General features: G+C 41.2%; 1 protein-coding gene across 1 annotated transcript in view; it reads right to left on the reverse strand.

The window, feature by feature from the left end:
- Positions 1-889: 889 nt before the first annotated feature.
- Positions 890-27,301, reverse strand: part of LOC131465687 (uncharacterized) — a 63,312-nt gene continuing 36,900 nt past the window's right edge. Inside the window, exon 4 of the mRNA XM_058638552.1 lies at positions 890-967. Within this exon, the coding sequence (XP_058494535.1) occupies positions 890-967 (78 nt within the window). The remainder of the gene's footprint in view (positions 968-27,301) is intronic.

Consider the following 27,301-nt stretch of genomic DNA (forward strand, 5'->3'; position numbering starts at 1 on the left):
CAAAAAAGCAGATGGCAAACTGCTGTCAGTTAAGTATTAGAATCCCAGATTATAGCTTATAAAAAGTCACATAATATATATAATATAATGTTTGTGAGATGTGTAATATTTGTGAGAAATGTTCAAACGGTGACGGTCATGTTTGATTGACACTCTTTAAATACCGTTATCCTCTTTGGTCGGGAATGAAGACCGTGATACAAGCTCGGGAGATGAGAACTGAGTTTTATTGCTATTCTGACAGTCTGCATGACTATGATGTAGTATAAGTGCGAGTCCCCAAGTTGAAAATGTTGGCATTTGAATCACTGAAGGGTTATTGGATGATTTTTTTATGCTGATTTATGTTAAACCCTCACAGCCAAAGGGTCCCACTGTCAACTTTAAGGGTGTATTTACTTGTTCTGGCCACAGCATGGCACTCTCCATGTTGAAATGTGTCCTCTGTCTTCACATTTCTGCTCCTTGCTGTGACATTGTGAGTCGATTCAGGAGCGTCATATGACATATCCCTGGCCGTGCAACCTGTTCCCTTTATTTAGATAGGAATTCTGCCCGTGACAAACCAATCACACATGCCCATCACCGAAGAGACAGAGCTGCAATTGGACACAGCAGGCTTTAGGAGCAGCTTGCTTTGAAATCAGAACACGACTCGACTAAAATCAATCTCCTTTCCTCTGTACTTTTTTTTTTTACAAGGCACCTCTACAGAAGATGTCCACAGGGTGGTTGGTCTTCCCAACCAACACCGAGACTGACATCAGCATAGCCATCTCATTACTCTCCAAGGGATCTGGGAGGTCAGTGCTATCAAGTGGAGTGGTGCTATAAAATAAATTGAATGTTCCACTAAGGCAAATGTTGAAGGTGATGGACAGAGAGGGCCTCAGCTCAGAACCACAGCTCTCTCCAGCTCCCCTGGGTGCTGCACACTGGGATCTGGGCTTAGCAGCTGGATGACTGGCTGGGAAAAAGGTTGCAATCAGAATTAAACATGAGAAACCCGACCATTGTGGTATGTTGGCCATCCGTCACTCTCTGCAGCTTGGAGAGGCTACCTGTGCACATCCAGTGGGCCTGTCAGGTATTGGAATAGACACACTTGGCTGCACAGAGGTGAAATCAGAATTGCAGATGGGATAGGAAAAGGAAAAGGAGAATAAAGTCAACTGATGTGGAGTGAACGGATACAATATAAAGCCGTTGGGACACAGTCTCTATTTCTCTGGTTTGGCCAAAGATTATTTTATACTACAGTTACATTTGTCATTTTAATGAGATATTTAACTTCTGATTTTAGAAACTACAGCTTATGACAAAATGACTTTTAATTACCCATGTCTTGCCCGAAACTCCTTTTTAATGTATAAATTCAAACCAGAGCTGTGGCCATTTTTGATCCATACCTTATTAAGTTTGTTCTAAAGTGTTTAAGTACTTAGTGGTTTTCTCATAAGAGTCTGGTCCACATAATGTGCGTATTTACACAATTTTAGGATTCACTCTCCACTTAAGAAACAATTTTGGCCACTTTAATAGTTAAAGTGTTTATAGAGGTTCTAAGAAGGCATTCCAAAAACCTGAGGATACCAGAAACCCTGTTTTGCTCATAAGCACCACTATCTTCAAAAAGATGTGCTGTCGAGGGTTCTAAAGTTGAGGTATCTTTGCTCCATTAAGATAACATCTGACAATATTACAGCAACACAAAATGAGTTTAATGTGGGCAGGAAGAACAAACCAGATTTCCGTGAACATGTATTTCGGTTTCAGATTAATGACATACACATATTTTTTTGTGATACCAAAGTGTTTACTTCATTTTAGAAAAAGTGAAATTTTGTGCAGTAAAGTATACAAGTGAGGCTGCAAAGTAGCCATCAACCAGAAACTATATCCCTAATCAACTGGTCTCTCACAAGACATTTCCCTCCGCTCGCTCCTGCTTTCCATTCCCTCAACAAGTTTAATGTACCGATTCAGAGTTCTCAGACCCAGCTTTGAAATAAATCTCACACTGTGTGGTATTTGTATGTTTTCTCCTCGAAATAATCCATCTATAGCTGCTGTGCAGAGATAATTTTTGACTTTGTTCCAGAATGCTTTCGGTGTATTTTTGGATTTGCTTGGAACAGCCGGTGACACAGCAGTATAGCATTGGCTTGCAGGCTTGGCACAAACATTTTTGAAATGTGAGCTCAATTATATTTGTTCATGCCCTCATAAATGACATATGTTGTTGGTTATGGCGACTCGCTGTAGTTCAAATGTGGATATGCAGTGACAAACCATTCCACAATTATTTGGCACTGCCGCCTGAATGAAGGCGTGATGAGTCTGACAAATTGTTTTCAAAAATGATTGAAAAAGGGTGATTGGTTTGTCACTCTCTCATTTTTTTTTTAAAAAGTGACTGTAAAACTCAACAAGTAGACGGGACGGAGATGAAAAATCTATCAAATCTCCAAAAGAAGAGCCTGAATAGCCTGTTGGTTTCCCAGAAACACAGGGAAAATGTTTTGCTTCCATCTACTGTATTCACAATAGACTGATCTCCAGGGCACTGCAGGAGAAGGAATGTGTTGGAAGAATTAAATCCATTTAGCCCTGAACAGAAAGGTGGCGAGCAGACTTAATTGAGGTGCCTGGATATATTTAAAGGGAGTTAATAATCTCTGGAGCAGCACGGTATTTAGGTGCAGGGGTTAAATGACTGAATGCACATTGCATTAACAAAAAAGAAGTGACGATTTGAGGTTCATTTATGTTTGGGCTGTGGTGCATTTTCAGCCAAAGTATGTCACTGCAAAAAAAAAGAAAAAAAAGAAAAGAATGTAAATAATAAATGCAATAGCTAACAGAGAAGTTAGCTGTCATTCTGCATTTTTAAGCACAAAAAGAAATTCCATTCAAGCTTTTTGAAGTGCAAGGACTCTATTAGTCCGTAATGCACACAGCGAAAACACACATTACCTACACAAAACATTTGCCTGGAGCTTTACATTGAGAGCGAGAGCAGCGTTTGGCTCTCGCACCAGCACCACAACAGGGAAATCACAATGGAGCAATCCTGACCTGTAAGTGCAAGTGCTACATAATTGTGCCGTCTGACCTAAATAATGCAGCGTCTCTCAAACAATGTGAGGATTATTTGTCTATAACCCGCTTCCTGACTTCCTTCTCTCTCTCTCTCTTTCTTATCTGCTCTTGTTCTGATTTATATGTCGCCTCACTGGCATGCTGAGTGAGCCCCATGGCTCTGGTTCTGTTTTCGTCAGTGTTTTTCTAATACATCAACTTGTAAACCAATTTACCCACTGGCGCCCTAAAACTATTCTGGCATGAAACGGCTATTGCAGCATTTAGCCTCCACCCGTCCCCCGCTCCCCCCGTTTCCTCCATTGCCAGTAAATGTTTAAATATGTTGCAGTTCTGTTTGAAGGACCGTGTCTCCAGTCAGCAGATCCCTCCAAGATAAGAGCACACCTTTTACTCAGGATTGTTCCAGTGTTTTAGACTTTTAGTCACATTTAGAATAAACAAAGCTGTATCACAGACATAACTGTTCCAAGGCCTTAGCTTAGAGCAATGTTGGTCATGAGCACGAGGCTTCTATGTCGCAACCAGAATGTTCTTTTCCAAGTCATTCAAAACCTTATATAGTTAGAGTGAAATAGGAATTAGGATGAAGTTGTTTCCAAAGGATAGATATGAGTACCTTCAAAATAAAAGGATGTTTATTGAGTCTGTTTTTTTTTTTTTTTGGTCAGATTTCCCTTTTCAGTTTGGAAGGGCAGAGACATCAGTCACATTTAAGGCCTTTAACATACAAAAGGTACCTGTGCACATCCATTATGTAGTTCATGTCACTTATTATCCCAGAACTAGGAAATGACAAGTGGCATATACCAGTTAAAAGGCCAGTGGTAATTGAAGTGGATCAATACAGTGAGATGGATGACGTTGATGATCCAGGCACTAAGGGCTTTTCCTTTGTTTGGAGTCTTTACAAACATGCAGGTCCCCACTTGCAGTCATCTTCTTTGCACATCCCAAATGTCACCTGCACTTCATCGGTGCCAATCTTTTGATTACCTCTTCCTTATTTCTCCTCAAAACAGACTGCCGTGTCCTCAGCTTGAGTTCGACATTAATAGAATCAGTGTTTTGACACCTTTCCTTTACATTGCATGCAAAGAGCTGTGAGCCTCTGACGTTATCACCCTTTCAGGGCGTCATTAAAAATGGATTTTAGTTTAGTTTATACCAACTAGCAGTGCTATCATGTCATACTGTTGAGTGGTAGCACTTTCTCTAACCTGGCAGGGTTTAACTTTTAATTGATGACATTTCTCAGGATTGCAAAACTGTCAATGGTGTGTTATAAATTGATTATATGACACCACATCACAGATAGACTGTTAAGTTTTTTTTTTATTCGGTTGAAAACCTGAGAAACTAGAATGTACCATGTGTAACATTTCTGCTTCACAATGTTTCCAACACACTTTAAATATTCAAAGTAATGGACCGTTTCTTTTCGGTCGCATTTTAACGACTCCATTCGCTTTACCCGTCTCTGCTGTTTTGAGACAAACTCCCCATGACGTATTGAGAGGAGTGAGGACAGAGATATTTGATACTATAGTCAGGGTGTTGTCTTTTTCCCATTCCACTGTGTGTGTGTATTTGTCACCAGTGGATGGAGATTACTCATTGTTGTCAAAGTTCTTTCCGTAAAGTGTGAGAGCTTTGGCGGCAGAATAACAAATCCCATGATCACGTTCTGCTTCCCTCTGTCGTTTTGTTTGGCTCGAGTCCCCTAGAGGCAGACAAGTATTAAACTTAAGAAAGGTAAATAAGAGAACCCCCATTTGATTGATTAATAAATCACATTGAATGAAGTTACATCTCCTCTTACCTAAAACATTTACTTAACTCAGCTGATGGACATTAGTCAGAATAGAAGTGCATCAGCATTGTGGCATGTTTTTGTTTGCTGTGGGAGCTGAAGCTTCCTCGTTATCCATGGCTTGCACAGAGCCTCGGGCAAAGCCCCAACCAACAGACGGCTTCCCAAGTAATTACTAGATGTACTGTCAAAACAGAGACACACAAGCTGAGAGAAATAAGAAATGAAGAGTGAAGGCTTTAAGAGAAAGAGAGGGAAAATGGGAGAGGACAGGAGGGCGACTGCTTCAACTTGAGCAGTGGCAGAAAAAGAAAAAAGAAAAAAGAAAACCAGCCATCTCAGCAAACTAATGCCTCACCAAGACTTGGCAGCTAGGCCTTGATCATGTGCTTAAGCATGAAGAGCTTATACGGCCTCCAGTTCCATGTCTTCTCAGAAAGTCACATTAGTTATTTACACTGCAGCACCTGCTTCTCCAAGGCAACTTACAACAGGTGTTGTTTTTTTTCCTCTACAAGACTCTGGAATATCACTATTTCATGTAGTAAATAAATCGCACCACATTAAATGGTAAGATATAATATGAATCATTCACAAACAGATGCTGAAGGACTTGACTAGTACAATAAGGCAACCTTATAGTAGCTCCACTGAAAAAGAAGAGGGTCGACAAACCTAGGAATTAGGTTTCATTCAAACTCAAGTTATATGACAGCGTACATACTTACCGTGCAGCTTAAGACCTCGTGCTTATGAATTTATATCATACACATTAATACTTCACATAATCCTGACACTAAAATCGCAACACATTGTGTACAAATGACTCTCCTCATCAGTTTCTCTGTTTGTAATTGTATTTGTTCTGTTTTTAGGTTAAAAACAAAACCTAATTAAGTCGACTTGCGTTTCTTTTTGTCACGTGGACGTTTCATGTGAAAAGAGTGAACTGACTTTCCTTTGAAACTCAGGTTAGTTTAATGCATGGGAGACCGTCTGTAATTGATGCTTTGTTCTCAGTGTGAGACGAAGTATACTTTTCTGATTAAATCCTGTTCTGTGGAAATACCTGATCTGATGTTCCTCTCCTTGCAATCATCTTTCTTATATTCTGCCTTTTCGCCAGAGTTATGGCAATTTATGTTTCGGCATCTTTTTGATTTTATGTAATGAATTGCCTCAGAGTTTCCAAGCTGTGCTCTGGTTAGTTTCTTCTGTGCTTTTTGACATCAAAAACTTTTCTAATCATGGCTTTTTTCCCTTCTTCTTCTTCTTCTCCTTCCACATGATGTGATTTTGGCTGCTCTTATCTTGCTTTTTTCCAGTGTTGAGCTTAGTGTTATCTGAGTTTGTGGTTATATACATGGACAGTGCTCACAGTACAGGGCTACAGAGAGGGGTATGTGAAACTTGTGTTTCATACCTATTTGCCTGAGTGATACTGTCTGGTAACAATATGGGATGGACTTCTTTCTCAACTTTAGAAAGATGTCTCCTCCAGCCTTTCAACAAATTCATCAACTGAGATTTTTTTTTTTTTTTGCCGTTTTCACTAAAATGCAATAAACCCGCACAGCCAGTGAAAAAATAAATACTGTAAACCTGAGCTTTACATCACCCGTGTAGTAGTTGCTTGGCAGTCAAGCGTTCTAGAATCACACATTTTCAATGTTTGACTTGAGGTGGCGTTGACTGGGCCTTTATCCTGCGTGTACAGACAACCTTAAACGCTCCACTGTTGCCTACAACACATTCCCCTGCTCCCTTATACACCGAGCGCAAGCACAGCGTGTTTATGACCCCGTGTTCCCGAGGTCACGTTCAGACCTTTATCTGTTACTGTGTCACGTCAAATGGCCCTATCGTCTTTCCCCATCCTACGCATTTATGAGACTGAGGTGGTTAATCAAAAATGCAGTGAGAGGTGCAGAACCTGACCTTTGACCGCCAAGAAATGCACATACACATGTCAAACCAATAACTGGCTTCCTTCTCAGAGCAGATGACTGCCTAAACAAGAGGCACGTAATTCATTGGCCACGTCGGACAAGAAAGGAGGGAGAGGAAGAAAGGCATAAAACAAATGGGTCACAATGTCGGGATACTTTTAAATAAGCCACTGATTGGGCTCGCAGAGTCATTATATCATTTGGGCAATGGCTTTCACAGAGAATTAAGCTTTTTCTTTCGAAAGATGAAGGAGGAGAATAAAAGTGAGTCAGTGTTAAAACTTGTAGTGGTCATTCGTACTTCCACTACTGCTGCTAGATAACAAAGCACTCTGACTTCTTAATGTTTCACTGTGGAAACACATACTGCATGCAATATGACATCAAATGCTATACTGTAATTAGACTGCGGATGTGGCAACAGGAAGGAAATATGATTTAAAAAAAAAAAAAAAATGTATAACCACTCTATCCATCTTCGTTTCAATGCACACGCATGTTACAAAATGATCGTATTTCATATAAGTCTTTGAAGCGCTTCGTTTTGAGGTATTGCAGGCTTTATAAGTGAAATACCGGAGGACTCGTGTGCTTATTTAATCCACCCAAAGCTGCTTTATTATGCACTGTGGGTCTGGGTTCAGTGGGGCCAATGCAGGGAATGAGGGGCACTAACATTAGTGCCCATGAAAAGCTTTCTCCGGCTGAGAGATTGGACCCTTCATGCTAGAAGCACCAGGCCTCATAATTGGCCCATTCTCCAGGATTTATAGATTTTCACAGTGGAATATAGATTGTCTGGTTTGCATTTGGGAGGTCACAGGATAGGCTTTACCTTTATGGCCAAGGAGCTACTTTCTTCAACCTCAGTGGAAAAGAATGAGGTTGCTTGAGTTAATATCGTACTGGGAAATGATTAATGTCTACTTACTAAAAGCATCACATTTTAGCATTTAAGCAATGTTAAAAAATGTCTCAGAACATTTACATCCTAATTTTTTCATGCTGTTTTTATTTTGTGCTCTTCCCGTATTACAACAAAAGCCTTGGTTTTAATTTGGCGTTTTGCAACAGGACTAAGTGTTGTGCCTTATTATGTCTTTCATTACCCACCCCATTAGGTGGATGAACACAATGAAATTCAACCCTTTAATACCTAAGCCTCAAAATGCCCAGCTGGCCTTTTTTTTTTTTTAATGCTTTTGCCCATTTTTTCAGAACACTTAGAACTTTTAACGCCTGGCAGTTATTTACAACGTACTGGATGTTTAAAGAGCATATTAACAGTTTAAAGTCAAGACAAACTTTTTTTTCAGTTTTATTAACAAAAACACTGTATAGTTGTACATGAATAAGAGATTTTGCGTTTTCATTTTGAAATTTGAACAGCATAAAACATTATTTCCAATAGAATTCTTCGAGTATTTGTCGAGTAATAACCAGTGCAATTTCTTAGCTTTCAGAAACTGTTGGAATTTACCCAATAGCACAAACCATTGCGTAGTTTTCGGTAATGCAAAGAGCGCTCGCCCAAGCGTGTCACCGGTGATACGCTGTTATTCCCCTTCTAGCATATATATTCTATACTTTTCTGAAAGTTTTCTATGGCTTGTTCGCCTTACATACACCTCCAAGCTGCTGTGAATGAAGCCATGCGTGAGACAATTAAAGCACAAACTCTGTCCATTTTGTTTTCTTTGTATATAAAAGATACATCCCTCTTTTATTTTTGGAGCATAGACGATGCTTGCTGTTCAATATTTCATACAGCTTTGCTGAAATCAAGGCTTAGCTTTGAAGCCCAGATATTGGACTTATCGGCTATTTGTCCTTGGTAAACACTGGATGCTGAAAGAATGGCAGCGTTAACACGCCGTGCCAAGTGGAGCAGTTTGATGCAGGACAAAGTCAAAAAAGGTGTTGTTTATTTTTGCGTTTCACTTTGTGACAAACAAAATATAATAGCATATTTACCGTCTGGTATAGGCTGTAAAAAAATGTATTTTCCTTTTAGAGGGGATTAAAATGCTCCCATTCAGAATCCACTTGTTTTCCATGCACACACACACACACACACACACACACACACACACACACATATACTTACTGTATGTTCACACCTGGCAGCTGTTGGATACATCTGGTTAGTCTACCACCAGCCATGTAAAAACTCCAGCTCTAACCATTTATGGTCATTTACAGCATGATAGAATCTGTTGAGAGTGTTCATTTTCCACACTCGGAGTGTTCGCACCATGCTCAGTGTTTGCCTTTCATACACTGTTAGAGGGGATTTTGACTTTGCACTTTGTTGTCTTGTCTTGTTTTGAGAAACTTTGTTCAAACCTGTAAACAAAAATGAAATCTTCTTCTTAAATTTGAGGTGATATAGCATGGTCCAAAAAAAGATGACAATACCTGATGTAAAATAATAGCTGCAATATTAATTGTATTGAAAATGTAATCATGGTTCATGTCATCTGACGACTGCTGCATTTATATTATATCTATATATCGAAAGAAGGACTGATACTTTCTTCTTTAAACACAGTAATGGAGGAAAATGTCTTTAAAAGAAAACATTTTCCATAGAAATGCTGCTGAAGTGTAAGGAACAGTATTTATTGATGTAGTTTTTAAATTAACAATTAAGTTGAGAAACGTATAGGATACCGTATCGGATGTACCTCTTGTGTTATGCACAGAAAACACACAACATTTTAAAATGTAAATGGCCGAATCAAATTTAAGCTGTGTATTTCATAATGGATAATGGAAGAAAAACATATTCTCAACCTCAGTTCTGAGCAGGAAAATCATAACTCTCATCCAGCATAAGAAAACCTTCATTTGAGTGAGCACAAAATACAAACCTCTCAGATAAATCAGGTCCTCTGCAGTACTGAAAAGCACACACAAACTAACTGAATAAATAATGACATCATTAGACAAGATAAACTGTTGTAGGCCGTAATTCTATTTGATGTATTTGAGTAAGCACATTTCAAATAAAATCATTCCTGAACAATACCCGTAATCCAATACATGAAATTCACTCAGTGTGTTGAACTTTGCTCACGGGTTCTGCAGTGTCTTGGCTCTGTCCCATCTTAAAGCCAGTGATGTTGTGTTGCCTTACAGTATTAAGTGACATATCGTACCGTCTGCTGAGAACATGACTCCACCCGAGAGTGCAGAAGGTTGGCTCCACAGGGGAGGATCGAGACATGACAGCCATTCAGCTTCTTTTCAGGAAAAGACCCTTTCCTCGGCATGAGGCTCTGTAAAAGGGACAGTAAATGACTCTTGGCCTGTTAATGTGCAGGTAAGTGCACCCATAAAACAATGGGGATGTAGTTTAAGTAACGTGGTTTGAGTGAAGCCCCAAGGTTTTGGGTGAATGTGCACTCTTGTGGTCCTCGGATAAAAGGATCTACTAAATGGCCGGTGTTTGTTCTACAAAGAAAATGAGGCGCTATCATGCTACCTGATCTACAAGTCTAATGAAGTGTTTCACTCGGAGTCATTTGACTTGTAAAATGATCAGTGCTATTCAACAGAAATGCTTTGGAAATAACTTTGGATGAGTCCACCCCTCCCCCCCCCCCCATGTAATACTAATATGTGAATATTTTAAAGGAGTTGCACCTTTAATGAGTGTTGTCAGTGCAGCCTCCACAACTGAACTTGAGCAGAGGAAAAGAAAACACAACATGTTTCCTTTTGCACATCTCAAGTGAAATTAGTTTAAATCAGCTTAATAAACAACATTTGAAAAGTACAAATACACAGACAAAGTTCACTCCCATTTGTTTTTTTTCTCTCGTGTTTTCAAAAACATCCTCCTTGTGTTAGTAAAGAAAAACAAAAAACACTTTCCCGTGGACATTGTGTTAAGTAATCCTCTTCCTTAAATAACCGGCTTGAGTCAGATTTGGCTCCTAAACTGTGTATCTTTGCAGCTCGTTGCTGTGTTTCACACGACTTTCCAGGAACCAACTCCGGCAACTCCCTGCTATAGTTTACAGATGGAACCACTTCTTTGGCTTCATGTTAAATAACGTTTGAGGAGCACAAGCACGTAAGAACGAGAGAACAAAGGGCGATGGCACCCTTGTTATGATCCCTGTGGTACACGGCCGCTTACAGAGCATTGCAGAGTGTCTGGCTTCCCCCTCCGACACCCACAAGCGCTGGTGCTGCAGTCGCAGCGATGCCGCCATACTTTCATGTGGCCGCGCGTTATAGTTGCACCAACCTCAAGTGCATTCTCTCTCACTCTAAATGACCCTTGTGGTTTTATATTAAATGAAGAGCAGAGCATTTGTCAGAAGCCGCACGGCCTCAGCTTGGCCTACTATCAGTCGACCGAGTCATTATCATATGTCTTTGTTTAAAATGACATGCTGGGTGGGAATATCCTTTGTCTCGGAATGAGAAAACACAGTGTTTTCTAATGAACAGCAATACCCTTATGACTACTGTGCGAATGGTTCATTTATTAGTGGAGTGCGATGGCAAAAAGAAGCAAATAATTGCCTAATGATTGCTTTAATCCCAAATTTTGCAGAGCAGTTCCAAACTTTGCTTGGTGTTTATGTTTAAATGTTTTTGAGCCCGAGCTTGACTTTCAAAGTTAAGACTCGCTGCCTTTTCATGACGCTTCTCAAAGCAATATCTCCCCGCCCCGGTGTTGTGCTATCGAAGATTTATCTGTGTGCTGTGTTCTCCTGACCAAAGGGAAAGCAGAAAGGCTCGTGGGTTGAAAAGTCTCGCTACCATTTAATTGCCCAGGAAAAAAAAAAAGACGTGGCATTTATTGCCCTCTACGGCACCCATGAAAGAGAATCACATTATTTATTCCCAATTAAGGTTGCATTTTACTATTGAACTTGCACTGTAATTTGATTTTATTGTGAGGACGTGGTCAAATAGACACCACCAAATACATGTATTATAAACATAATAATAATAATAATAAAAAAAGAATATCTGTTAGACACCTATAAAGTAAAGTAAAGAAAAAACTGCTGCCTGTCAGTGCCTTTAAGCTTAAAACTGTGAGAGAAGAATCAAAATGAATAACATAATAATGCAACTTCTAATCTGGGTGAACAGAGGCCTCCCAGTGGGATGAATTTTTCATTTTTTTTACTGTACAGATTCTGCTTAAAAAATAGCAACAAAGCTGCAGTAATTCATATTCAAAATAAAGTTTTTGGTTTCATGGGCAGGGTGTTTTGACAGAAAGACCCCGGGCATCTCTGAAATAGGAAAACATATTTAAGACGACTCCTTGAGTCCTCCTTCCTTGAGTGCACCTTATGCCAACAGTTAACTGGTGACAGCATGACTTCCATTAAGTGCATTTGCCACGCCGCGCCCTTGTGCTTGCGCTGGAAATATTGATTTGGCACCAGCGACAGTTTTCGATCGTTGCATATCTCAGCATAAACGCCCCACTGTTCCTTCTCCTCCAGTGTTCCAGTTGTTTTTTTATTCCTTCCTTCCTCCCTCCTTCCTCCCTCCTTCCTCCTCTCCCTCCAGAAGGCTGATAATTAGCTCTCATTGGCATTGGAAGCTCATTAATACCTCGTCACCATCTATGGAAAGAGCATGTCATTGATTATATTCTCGCTCGGAGAGTAACCATGGAGACCACCAGACTCTGTTTGTCCCCATCTCTGGCTGGACATTAATGAGACGGCAGAAGGAGGCGAGATTTTGCTGACTCCATCCGTGCTCAGAAGACTTCAACAGCCTTATAATTGCTAATTTACTCTTCCACACAACCAGCAAGTTTCCAAGATGCTGTTGAGGCACCACGAGGAATAACCTCACAATCTCTTCAAAGCAACAGAGAGGAGGCTGAGGGAGGAAGATACTTTTACGAAAAAAAAATAATGATAAGATTCACATGTGAGATCAAACGAAGTAAATACCGCAGACATGATTCCTGAAAGAAGATGAAAAGGACACATTGTTTATTTCATCAAATGCTCCTTAGCAAGAACTTCAGATTAGACATTCGAGATTATTTCATTATTATTACCTTCAGGTACAGTCTGAAAGCAAATTATGGAGAGTCAATGCCATTGGTGCTGGCAATATCCGTCAACCGAGTGATGCTATTGCATTTGTTATTTATGCAGATTCATGAACGGCGACGCGTTCGAGTGAGCACAAAAGATACCGAGCAGTTATGAGTGAGTCCAGATTTGACGGCGGAGCATCTTTTAAGAGTGATGAAGGGCAGAATCTCGAGACTGATCAGTGTTTTCAGCCCACGAGAGGAAGAAGTGTCTGGAGATGTGAAGGACTCCTTTTGCTTACTTTCTTCAAAGCTGTAAAAAAAAAAAAAAAAGTCTCTTTGTATCTTTCATATGTGAACTCCAGCTGAGAGCAGAGCAAACTTCACTTGATATTTACTGGAAATAAAGAATTACTCAGCAAAGCTGCCACATATATGCTTCTCCAGACTTGTTTGTTAGCTGTTTGAATAATTGGATAGAAATCACACCTTTCAAGGTGTACTTGTGATATTAGGGTTGTGACGTTAATATACATGTCTGGTCACATCTATAAACATATAGCATGAGCATGGCCTCAATAGCAAACTGCTTTGAAAGTAATAGGAACATAGCATTTGGAACATAGGCATCCAGCCTTCACCTGGATTTGAATGTGCTCATTTGAAGTATGAGAAATGAAATGCTAGCATGTACTCAGGCATGTCTTAGGGTTCAGCCCTTCTTAATCAAGCCCTAGTTTGTTTGCTCAGAAAGTCCGTTTTTTTACGCAAACTCCTGTCCGCGTAAAAAAACGTAGGTCTTGGCGTAGACCGATAGCCCGGGAAAAATGGCTGAGCCCATTGTTGCAGCGTATATGTGTCCTGTGTTTGCATAAAACAAAATGAAATGCCCAAAACCGATAGGATGTGATGCAGCTCCATGTTTTGTTGCCCTGCATTAACTAACAGATGAGCCGGTTTTCTTGTTCCTTATTGTGTCTTTTCTTCTCCTTCAGTTGTTCTTAATGCAGCGCCGCCTCAGGCGAGGAGGGGAATACATTATTCAAAAGGCAAACCTAGTCTGGCGGACTATTAGATGTGAAAACGAAAAAGGACGAATTTGGCAACACTTTACTTCACTGTTGAGTTATCTTGGAAGTCGTCATGAATTCAGCATTTCTTCTTCATGACTTCATCATGTTTTGTGGACCGTCAAATAAAGCAGGTCGTTGGTGGTGTTATTGTGCAACCTCATGTCGTTCTTCATGTCAAACTGCATTACCAGTTGTTCTCTATCTGTCATTTTTGCTGAATCTTATGCCAGATTCGTGGTGGATGGTATTTTGCAAGCAGGAGTCTATAGCTTCAGCAAAAAGAGAATCTTTACGGGACATTGACATGCCCTGAAAAGTTGCCTCCTTGTTTTATTTGTTTGTTTGTTAGGAGATAGGAGATACAGTGTCAACCAGCAACTTACAGACATCCAATCTGTTTTGGTGTAAGCTGCTTTAAATTGGAACAATCTTTTTGTTTTGTATGAGCACTTACTTATATTGCTCCCTTCTCTTTTGTCCTGTGTGTTTCTGTGTGGGTTTTCTCCGGGTACTTCGGTTTTGTTCCCACAGTCCAAAAACATGCAGAGGTTAATTGGACACTTTGGTCCAGTGTCTACCCCGCCTTTCGCCCCTTTTTCAGCTGAGATTGACTCCAGCGACCCACGACCCTCATGTGGGTGAATCATGAGCCTTTAAATATTGTACGACACATACAATGTGTTCAGTTTGACCTGCAGACCTACATGTGATAGCATGCATTCATGATTTTTCATCATAATTCATGTACCCTTACCGTAAAGTGTTGCTTCACATAATTCAGAAGTTGTTGCAGTATCCTCCTGACCACTCAGTCGTGATCTCTCTGCATTTTGCCTCATGTTACACACACAAACACACATATGCCAAACTCTGTAGTGACATTGTTTTATCTTGCCCTTTCTTAACCCAGCCTGACAAAAAAAAGTCTCAGCGTCTCACCACCCTTCTTCTTCTTCTTCTCTTTCTTCCTCTCCTCACCACCACCTCCATCGGCATTTGTATGCCTATGTCTTATTTATCCATTCCTCTCAGATAAGGTCTCGGGAGATGAGAGACATCTGCCGCGCATACTTTGAAGATGCATCACATTGCTCAATTACGTGCGGGGGCCAAGGTCTCGTTTGCATTCGGTGGCATGAAGAGAGCATCGCTAACAGCCAGGTGGTGAAAGAGAGCACGTGCATGGCACGACGCTGGATAAATAAAATATATAATGGTAATGCCGCTGAGGAGAGGGAGAGACGTGGCTATTATTAAATTGGCACTGCTCTGCGTTCACTGGAGACAGTCGCTCGCACACACACACGTACACACATAACTGCCACATATGTTCACGCTCTTACAGTAAGTGCATTTGCATAAATATTTGAATGCATAATCAAACTTATGCTTATTTGTGAAAATCAATGCTAATGAAGTACAAATGTTGACTGAATGACAGACAATGTCGTTTATTCTGTGATTGTCTCCCGTAACCTCTGCGCAACCCTGGGCCTCAGCCCTGGACACAAGCTGGACAGGCACTCTACCATCAAGCCTGATGAAGAATGTGCTTTTAATGAGGAAGGAAGGGGCAGCGGGGGGGGGGGGGGAGTAGAGTAGATTAAACCAGCATCTTCAAATCTATTACGCATGCTGACATGCAGACATGAAGACACAGACGCACGTTTAAATGCACACAAGAGGGGTAGAGAAAAAAAAAAAGTGTGCCTCATTTCAACCTCTCTCTAAAATGTGCACACATGCAAACGCATAGAATCCAAGAGGTGAGCAGGGGTCAGAGGTTTTAAGGCTGGAGGGCATTTCATCTGAAAAATGAGAGCCTTGCAATTCATCATGTGTTTGATCCCCCCCCCCACCCCCTCCCCCCGTCAGACATCATCGTTCCTGAGAGTCATATCTCGCACGGCAAGACTTTAATTGGCTTATCAACTTGGTATCAGTTTCACATTGGAGACAAAATAATACAAAAAAAAACCATCAAAAACATGCTGACAGTGTGACACCAATGATAGTTCAGCGCTTCTAAAATCCCATGTGTGATATGTTGGAAGGGGCGATGCAAAAAAAAAACACCCAGACACAGACGATTTAACTTTGTAGGCTGTGCAGTTAAAGTGTAGAGTCGTTTTATTTGACTTTAATAGTCACGCAAACAATGTCCAAGCACCCATATAATCAATTTAACATCTTATCGCTCCAAGGCTTCTTTTAAATGTAACCTTTGCAGAGCAGGCTCTCATATAATCTATTATATTTGGCATTTTAAGTTGTCAATCACAGCTCTGATGGGAAGGGCACGGCGAGGTTGGGGTGAGGTTAATAAATGACAAACAAACACGGGAGAAGGAGGCCCTCTGTTCTGCCATGATACCTGCCTGCTAGGGGAATCAGGCCCAGATGTGTTATGGGTAACTCCCGGTGGAAGTAGTGACTTTTGGGGTCACAGTGGGGCAGTTTTTTAGGCTCCTCATTGCACACAGCTGTGCCTGCCATCCAGAAACCCCTGACCTTTGACCTCACAGCCTCCTGGTACACCTTTGTTATGAATGCTGGGTGATTGGCTACCATGCTCTCCTTTTTTTCATTTCCTGTTGCTTCAGCTTTCACTTACAGCTTCACGAGTCTCCCGATGCTTCCCTGATCGTGCTTTATAGGGATTTTCTCAGCTATCAGGGAAGAACCTGCAGCTTAAAAATGAATTATGGATGGATTTGAGACTAACAGTAAATCAATGATGTCTGCTCGGGAATGCATTACATTTGCTCAACTCAATAGTCGGTAAGAAATAATGGCGACCTGATTCCTTTTATTTGTGTGTTAGAACACAGTTAACATCCGTGACCCATTTAGATTTTCAGATGAGAGATCGTCTATTCAATATTGTACCACAATTGATGGAATACAAGGCCATTTAAAGGGTATTTCCAGAGTGGAAATCTCAGACTAGATCTTTTGTAAGTCGCCTCGGTACGACAGAACAAGTGTTAACGTTCATAGCCAGACCGAATTACAGCATACTGTATCTCTTGGCACGGCTCGATTCATTAGTCATCTTTTTTTGTGTGTGCTGGATTCTTTTCAATTCACACGTGAACTTGAGTGAACTCGGTGCTAACAAAAGAAGTGCAATGAGTCAAGGCGAGACGTGGATTTTTATGGTGTTCTGGACAAACGGTCGGTCTGGTCATGTGTAAGTTAAACCCTCATACTTTCCTGTTTTTATGAGCTTTCTTTTTTCTTTTTTTTTTTATCTTTTTAAAGAGTGAATGAGTCTTAGCAGGGGCATCTGGCTGCATCTCCCCCACAGTGCTCAAGAGCTCGATGTGTGTTTGTTTCCACTGATTGAGTCCATTTATGTTGCTCCTAGCATTATAACAATAAGATTTAATAGCGGCCTGTTTTGGTGTTTGTTTGGAGAGCTGCTTTGGCCATACCACATTTTTATGCACATCTGTGTGGTTGCTCTTGCTGAAAAAGCCGAATGGCATCCGAGCTCGGAGGCTGTGTGCCGGGTCCCCGTGTCTTTAGAAACGCTGAGCTGGAAACAAGCAGTCTGGTGTACATGAGTGAAAAGGAACACGTGTTTAAGTGTTCAAAGCCTATGATTTCGTAAAAAAAAAAAAAAAATTGGATAAATTATGCTATTCAGACGGAATGTAGCAAGTTGCCCTGAAGCTTTCCCCTCTGAGACGAAATAAAAATAACTTTTTTTTTTCCTTAACAAACCCCTCCTCATTACAAACTCCCCTCCTATATGGGAATGAAAGGAGGGGGATTTAGGCTGCCACGGATGATGGATTGATGCTGTGGTGTAGATGAGGTGAGATGTGAGATGTTGTTCGCTCACTTTACTTCTGTCTCTTTTGAGGCCAAATAAAGATGAAGGAGTGAGGCATTTCAACTCTTTGCCTTTGTGCTTCTTTCCCCTCTGAGGCTGGGCTCTTGTCTCTCAGATGCCTGGGACAAATCCATTAGCTCTGCCGTATCTCGGCTACTGCAGGCGTCACCTTAGCTTGTGTCAATCTGGAGGCAAGTGAGGGGAGCTGGAGACAGAAGGGGAGCAAGAGCCAAGGGGAAAAAATAACAAGATGAGCACGGCGAAGAAATGCACCGATTTCCATGATTAATTACGGTCAGGTGGTGACACTGTTGTGATAATAAATGGACAAAGCTCCGTAGTATGTGACGATAATGAGCACATGCACGCTTGACATTTTCAGACAGATGTAAAACTATGAGCCCCAGCATTTCTGTATCATGTTTAGGAACGCAACGGTTATAGATTTTGAAAATAACCTGTTCCATGGTTTTATGATTACATTGTGTGGTTATTTGTTCACAATGGAATCACATGGGCTTTAGTTACAGATGTTTGTGCATTGTCTTCATAACATTTCTTGTTGCTTCCTTTTCACACAGTAATAACAGATTAACTTAAAGGAATACTGGACTTGACTTTATTTGACTGTATTACTACAATAGGGGTAGTATTGTTTGAAAAAATTGAGCTTCCCAACCTCAGTTTCCCCCGAGTTGAGAAACATATTCATTCTTTTCTTTGTTAGTGACACTCGGTCCTGTTAGCGTAACTGTTCGCAAAGATGGCGGACACTGTTTACATTATGGGAATGAGGTCCCGTGTGGAAAAGTGTGGAACTAGCGTTGCAGTTTCAAGCCTCGGACCAAGTGTCACTGGTGGGCACGTAACAAAACAAAGATGACTCGGGGGGGAAACTGTGGTTTTCAAAAATAATACCCCTATTCTCATAATGCAAAGCTAATTGCAAATCGGTGAAGTAGTCCTTTAATAATACAGTGGAAACAGTTAAAGTCAGGTAGCAACAAGAATTAAAGGTATATTTCTGCATTTACCACTTAGTGCAGTCCACAGTTCTGCATTACCGATCTTGCTGCCACACGGCACTTTAAGCTGCTGCACCTGACTCGTGTTGTGCCTCCAGTAACTTCTCATTTGTTCACTTTTCCCTCACTGTGCTACTGTCGTCCACACTGAAATCTCTGTTTTGAGAGTGTGGCCAGAAACGCTTGGTTGTTCCCTAACTGTGAGGTTTTGAATCACAGTTATATTCATAGTACAATCATGTAATTGATGCATGCCTGATTGTGATTGTTTCACAGAGTCTCTGCACTTCAGTTTAAGACAGAACATGAGTTGAAATGATGCACTCAAACCCACGGCTGACATTTATAAAACTCTTTTAAAATGGAATAATAATGTTATGGGACACACACACACACACACATACATCAGAAATCCCTGACAGAAGTTTCATTTATACCCACTGCAGACTTTTCCAATACACTCAAAGTTTAAAAGGCACATTAAAATAAAGAGTGGTTTCACTAGTTAGTGAGCTGACATTTACAGAGGACCAGGGGACTGTGATTGAATTCTGAGGTGCTACATTATTATGCTATTACAGAGTTAATGTAGCCTGTGTTTTCTTGTAAATCCACAGCTGGATAAATGAGGGAAAAAAGGTTGTTGGGGCAATACCGATGCTCACTTAGAAGCCAGTTAATATGTTCTTTCATCAAATTATAATAAATCTAACCCCTTTTTCGTCCCGAAAATAACAAATTGACACAGGTCATTTTAGTTTGTTATGGCAGTTTACTCCTTAACGATGAGATACGCCACAAAAGGGAAAACTAAAGGAACTGTTGGGGGACATTTACAGGAAGTTCTCACCATTGCCATTCATCTTTTCCCTCGACAGCGTCCAACATGATAAGGAAGTAGGTGATAGCGAGGTGTTGAAAGGTTTTGTTGGAATGCATGACAAGGATATGACGAGAGGTTGAAGTAGGTTCAACGCCGGGAAAGTTCCAGCACATACTACTGCTATGTCATTTCTTAAGTTTATATTCCTGCAGTAGAAAAGTGCATCGAGAACATGAGTCATAGAAAATAACGTAATTGAATCAATTTCAGAATGCTACATTTGATTTAAATCTTTGATCGATTTGAGCAGCGTATTTTTTTGTAGATAATAAATAATAAATAATAATAATAATAATAATAAAAAGCAAACATTCAGGGGATTCTCCAAACAGAATTTCAAACAAACACAAAAATACCAGTTGTTCCAAGACAGAACTAACAAAGCGTCACGTGTCGGCCTTCACCTCTCTGAGTTTATTTTTCTGGTTAGCTTCACGGCAGTTTTAGACGGCTACTGAGATAATATTTGAACTGCAAAATAGCTTTGTAGTTGGCAGCCGGAGTATTGTCTTTGCAAATGAAATGGCTGCCGTTTTGATGGTTAAAACAATAAACACGGAGGTCGTTCCAATGAAAAAGAACAATGGTGTGAGACATCTTCAATTGTAACTTTTATAAAAGAGTGGGATTAAGTAAACGTCTGAGGGATTCCGCATCATGAGAAAATGCAAAGGGATAATCGCTAGTGGTGAACAGCTAATTTGTCATATGTAAGAATTTCTCTTTGGCAACTTAAACACACTCATCACGTTCATTTAGCACGAATGAAGTGTAGAAACAATGAAATCGATCATAGTTCCTCCTTAAGGCATTACAAGTCGAGAGTTTTCTCACATCCATAGACGTGACCTGCAACAACACAACTTTATCACATTATGATCTCCTTTGCGATGCTTTGATCTCGGGGTCACAGGTCGGACTCGGGTTGTGGACACAATCCGATATTTTTACAGGCAGTTTCAAAAACTCGTGTTTTTATTCCTCCGCTCCTGAAATCCAATCAGACTGACCTGGAAAAGACCTCACAGTTTAGTCTTAATAAATCTGCTGCTTAAACGATTGGAACAGAAAAAAAAAAGTCATATGTTATCAACGTAAACCGCCGCTAATGGAAAGTTCGCGGCATGCCTTGATGTCTGGAAAGATTGCATACTTCTCTGCAATTGACTTTAATTCATTGTACATACATGCCATTGGCAGAGGCGACTGTGAGAGGGCTGTGATCTATGTAATGGAAGCAGTCCGATGGAGTTACCAGAGTCACCAAATCAAGACGGAATTCAATTATTTAACATCTGTCGTCAAAATGTTCTTGTTCTCATTGAGCACTTAAGCAGACTGAAAATTACGTTTTTGCAATAGACCTTTTTTGTCCGTCCAAGTTTTTACATCTCACAACATGAAATTGCTTCGAGGAATACGCGGTTACCCTCAGCATTTGCAATATTTCCACACATAATAGTTTTTGCAATCTTTACTAAACTCGAGAGCATTTTTCTTGTTGCCATTGAGAAAAAAGGAAAAGAGGTCATTAGGTGTAGAAACACTGTCTCAGGTAGAACAATTAGATTCCTTTCTCCAATTTCCAAACCCTGGATATCAGTCTCACACATTGTCAGTAGCTGATTCATACACTGACAGTGTTTCCACTGTGTGTCTCCTCAGACGTAAAAGCTCATGTTTCATTCAGAGGTACTGGATCTGCCGACATGGTCCTCGGCATTAGCGCTGCTCATCTATCTACAGCTGTTTTCTTGCTGGGCCCGATGTACTCTAGCTGCACAAATATGTAATGTGGCTATCCTGTCACAGATAAGGTCTTTTTTTTTTAGTTTGAGCTTCATAACGCTGAGTGTTATCTCTGGGGCCATAACTCTGTCGCTGTCCGGTGTTTTCTTTTCAGAGTGTCGGTTCTGATACGGTGTGTTGAGGGAATCACAATACAACCATTCCAGTGATTGATACTTCCCGCAAAGCCTTGTGGGATGCTCTGTTTTTACAGAAGGAAAAGGGTGAACAGTTTTGTTTCTCCAAATGAATAACAAATGGAGGTGGGTGGAAAATTGTGGAGGGATGGAAAGCGATCGCTGCTCTTGTGGTTCCATGTCAGCCACAAGGTCGCATACCAGAAATCAGGATCCCCCACAGTGGGACGTGCGTTTTGTTTCGACGGCAGCACATTCTAATGCTGTCAGTGTTGCCATAATCATGGAAATTGGCCAGTTAAAAAGGCTGCAGTGGCTCCCACTGGCAAGCGCCACCCTCGACATTCATCGTGCCACAAACCCAGCTTTTGCCAGACATTTCTAAGGTTTTTTTTGTTTTTTTAAATTCAGGGGAAAGAACAAAATGCCAGGAAGCTCGATGACAAACACAAAATCCATGACAGCCAAAAGCACAATGTGATTTGGGGTAGAAATTTAAACACAATAGCGTGCCGTACTGTGGCATTTTGCATTGCACCCCAGAGACATTAGACCAATTATCTTGTTAACTAATGTGTCTCTTTAACTGATTGGTCTGCTGAGAATGAGACAGGCAGAAAGAGAGAGGGAGAGAGGGATGGATGGAGGCAGGGAGAGGATAAGAGACAGTCAGTAAGTAGGGGGGGGGGGGGGGGATAAAGGGTGAGAGTGTGGGAATGTGACTGTTGTGTTGTTTAATGAGTAAGCTATGCGCTCTTTTTCAAAGAATCCAAAACAGGGTTCAATAGCTACCAGATGGCTGAAAGAGAAAAAAAAATAGTGAGGGAACTTTAGTATTTTCTCTTAATTTTACCGACCACTTTTGCCACACTTTATAAAGTGGGACGATGAAACAATAAAGAGTGTCATCAGCTATGTAACAAAAGTGATTGATTTAAAGGAAGAACAGAATGTGGCCCATGTGAGCTTGTCGCCTTTTAGGATCAGAGCAATAATGTGTTTTGAATATCGACGCCTCCATTGATGGATTAACACCATTGTTCTGCACATAAATGTGCTGATATTTTAATAACCTGCACAGTTTCAGTCTAGGTGAGGTAAAACCCTGCTCGGCCTCCATCATGACTCTGCCTTCTTAATATGTTGGAGGTGAGGGTGCTTTCATCACGGTGCTTTGTGAAAGTGTTGAAGCATTGACAGTATTAAGAGGTAATTTTCACTTCCTCTTAGTGTATGCCAGCCTGTCCCGGGCAGCTGGGGTCAGGGCTCGTGTGAGCGAGTGACAGGACTCAGAGGGATGAGGTCATGAGTCAGAAAAGGCTGGAAGATCTCCTGGGTGTCCTATATATGTCAACAGGGGTCTTGTAAACCCAACACTTTGCTGATAGATTGTCACTCCGGCGCAGAAATTGTTTTAAAGGAAGTGCCGAGTTGTTGACGGACATCCTGCCACATGGCTGACATACAATCTCAACATAAGCAGCTGAACAGCTTCTTTTCGTTAATTTAACTTTCACAATTTGGGGGTTGCGTGTGCTTCGTGCCAACTTCCCCAAATGTCGGTTGTGCACAAATAGCGGAATTCGTACGCCGCATCGACACACGTTATGATCAGACATGTGGAGTGTCTAAACTGTGTTAAATTACCCAGAGTACTCGCCTCGCTGTCTCGTCACAGCAACTGCTACGTGGCACTCCAATCGCTCCTGGCTGCCAGGCTGGCGGTGTCAAGGAGTCTGCCTTCCACCTTGTGTTGCAAACACAAGTCAATTACGGCAATACATTTGGCAGGAGAATGCAATGGCGGAGGAGATTGTTTTGCTTCAGTCAAAATAAACACGACCACTTTCCCTTTTTGCATCGCACACATTATACTTAATGAGTACAGGCCGCTGTAGTTGTGCCTCTTTTAGCGGAATAAACGTGCACATTTAGTAGATGGAGATCATGTCATGCATTATGCGCTGGCAAGATATGACCAGAGTTTGTTTAGACTCAGGGTCTTGAGCTCTCTACTGGCATTAACAACTGCACACAGAGTTGAGCGGGAGAAGACAGACGTTGAGAATGACTTGCTTACAGATGGAGAGGATCATATCTTCAAAGGGACAGAAACTGTTTGGTTTGATGCAGAGCACTTTCATGAGAACGGCGTGTTTCAAATAATCTTCCAAGAAGAGCAAAAGAATCTGGCACTGTTCAAAAAAGACAATTTAGATGGAAAAAAAAAATAAAACATTTGGGGGGAGAAGAAGATGAATGAAAGAGATTTGAGGATCCCACAGTAACGTTCTCTGTGTTTGTAACCAGGTCTATTAGTGACCGTTCTTGTTAAGTGCCTGAAACCTTTGTGTTGACCCATACGGGGTTAAACAATGTAAGCCAAATACGCCATAGGCTATTGGCGTATTTACAGTACGACGTGTGACAGCTAAGATAAACCCAGAGAAACGGATCAAAGCCTCCAGTGACCGCGAATGTAAGTTCTTAGCTTTGAGACGTTCTAATTATTTTACTATTCACTCTACAAGATCTGTGTATGTTGATAACTACAAAAGCAGAGTTGAGCTTTGACATCCATGCAATTTTAAATACACAGTTTCTGTATTATAGAGCCAAATTTGTCAACAAGCTGAAAGTTGATATTCCTGTCTGAACGTGTGCATACATTATAATATTAGCGTTCTGGCATTTTTTTTGTTTCCTGCACTTTTAAGAAGTCTTACATTGCCTATAAAAGTCGGGTCTAAAAGAAAATGATATTACTGTGGGCAGAGCACACTTTCAGAGAACATCATTGTGTCTTAGAATTATTCTAATCTGCTCACACCCTGCTGACTTCTCTGGCTTGCCTTGAAATATTTAAAAGATACCTGATGAAGAGATCTGTACAATAAATTTCCAATTCATGACCTTTGCTCTCCCGCTACGCGCTGAATTCTCCCGACTTCTGAGAAAAGTGCCATTAGTTCCTCCAGCTGTTCCTGGATTTCTGGCCGACCGATAAGCTGATCCGGCAGGCTCATTCCCGCCTCCCATACTCTCTGACCTCTACGCTCTCAGCGTAATTGCCTCCGAGTTTGATGGACCAGTGTCTCTGAGGCAGATGATGTCTTACTGCAGCCTGTGATAACAGCTAGATGGCCTCCTCCTCCACCTCCCTGACCACCACAGAACCTCTTTCAAGAGCATGTTCACGTTGGTGGTAAGGAAAGAAGCCATCTGTTAGGGAAATAGAGTCTCTGTGACAGCTCAACCCCGCAAACTCTGGTTTTTATTTGAACTCGGGGGGGGGGGGGGGGGGGACAGATTCAAGCATCCACGCACCTTTTAGCAATATAGTGCTTTACTGTATGCAGCCAGTTATATGCAGATTTCCCTTTAATGGAGATGTCAAAACTCGTGTCCTCCTTGATGTGATCAAAAACACGAGAAACTCTGCCATCCATTTTTAGAGCATGTTTTTGTTTTCCGCCGATGGAAGCTTTGCCAAGCCGAAGGATCCCTCCCAGCCTTCTCCACCAAATGACTTTCCATCAAAAACATAACGCGATGCCTGTAATTACATTTAAGTGACAAGATTGAGGTAATTAGCAAACCAGATAACGGGACAAAATACAGACTTATGATGGATCACATACACCCTGATACAAAGCATATGCTGGCAAAGTAACAAAAAAGCCTTAACATGTCCACAAAGAGGGAAACACATGTTTACAGGGAGCTGAGTTTAATCCAACTTACTGTAGAAACCAGAACACTTTTCCCTCGTTTTTTATCTTTTGCTTTGGAGGTTATGAAGAATGTATCCATTCAGATTCGAGGGTTTGTCCATAAATTTACAAGTGCAGGGTTTGTACACAGAGCTGAAAGTCACATTGCGGAGCTGGGGGCTGGGGGGGGTGTCAGTGAACAGAGTGAGACAGTTTGATGGATGCTCAGGCGTTGAGTCCTGAGATACACATGCAGAAAGGAGTTTACCCTGTCCGGCTCCTGGGCTGCCCTTGGGCCACGGTGGTGATGGACAGGACAATGGATGATAGATGAAGATGTACGACTGCAGATAGGCCATCAGATTAGTGGTTTGTGATATCGGATTTTATGGTGGAATCACTCCCATTCATCCCCAACGTGACGGTTGGATGTGTTATCTCTGAATGTCCGGTCCCAATGACGTCCAGGCACACACACTGAACTTAAAGGGTCCTGCAACTATAGAGCAGCAACATTGAATTCCTCCGTTTCATCTTAACCTTAACTCTTTTCTTCCCCAGTGCAGTAATCGGAGACAGGCTCTGCTGCATCGTCGCACATCTTTTGGTGATTATTTTCCCGATCCTTTTTCTCTCACATGGCTTTACATGTCAATACGCTGCTTTAAAGTCTTGCCAGTTTAGTTATTTCCCCTGTTTAGATGAGCTAACTGCTAATGCTACAGTTATAGTGTGCAGGACACAACAGCACTTGGATTGAAACAATAAAATGTGCGAGGCACATGTTGGGAGAAGCGCGGAGTCGGATGAGATTGGAAAACAGCCCCAGCCACCTAGCGTGAATATGTCCACACAATTTAACACGGCTTCAAATACCCAGCGCTGGTATAAATACCCAGATAAATACAAAATTAATTAAACTCAACAGAGAAGTTTAACTGTCTGGTCTTAAAAACTTTTCTGACACTTCACAACTGACAGAGAAACAACAACGACGACCCCAAACTGCCTCTGAGAACGTTTTTGATTTTAAGCCATTCTCTCATAAATCTCCATGATGCTAAGCAGCTTTTTTGTTTGTAGGTTTTTTTTATTTATTTTTTTTTATTTTACAGAACAGATGTGCGTGCACATCTTATATTTATGTTGTTTTCACAATGTTAACACACTGTAATCTGTTACTATGTTAGGCATTCTAACAGGACGTGATGGACATGGAGCAAAGACTCCAGACATTATTTTCCCCTCATCCGTAAAATTCTCTCTGCTGGCACTTGATACACACAAAGGCTGACAACATCATGTTTTTCCACAAAAATCTGTCTCTTCTTCTTTCCCAAAATGAGAAATCCACCCCAAAAGCATGCCAGTGTGCTTAGCCAATTAGTTGCTGTTTTCCAGACTCAGGGCTATGCCTTTGCTCTGTTGTCACTGTTGTGGAGCGCTGCATCTGGCAGCCATGGCAGGTAAAAGAAGAATAAAGCACTATCCCACCAACAGCACTAATAGGAATAAATGGCTTACCTGAGCCATTTAACAACAAACCACATCCACCTAAAAGCACCAAATCCCCGTCAATCTCACGCCCTAAATAAGCCTTTGAGTAAAGAGACTCGGAGCAAAGTGAAATGTATATGTTATGAAAATAACTTTCTGCACTTAGTTTGCAGAAATGGAAAGAAGAGAAGATGGGCACTTTGTACGTGAGTGAATAAACTCTGTGAGGAAGACATGGCTGACAGTGTGAGAGCGGCTTCACATACTTGAAGATGTGAGCCAGCTTTTCCTGGAATGACTTCTGGGGAATCTGGTCAAAGCGGGCAGCATCTTCATCTTATATCCTTCCCGTTACTTGAAGTGAGATTAACACAAGTACCACTGCTAATTAATATCACATGGATAAGAGAAACTCAGTCGCTGTGGTTTTGGAGTGCCATCCTTAGGTG

The sequence above is a fragment of the Solea solea genome, chromosome 9 (genome assembly GCF_958295425.1).
Source record: "Solea solea chromosome 9, fSolSol10.1, whole genome shotgun sequence".
Classification (NCBI taxonomy): domain Eukaryota; kingdom Metazoa; phylum Chordata; class Actinopteri; order Pleuronectiformes; family Soleidae; genus Solea; species Solea solea.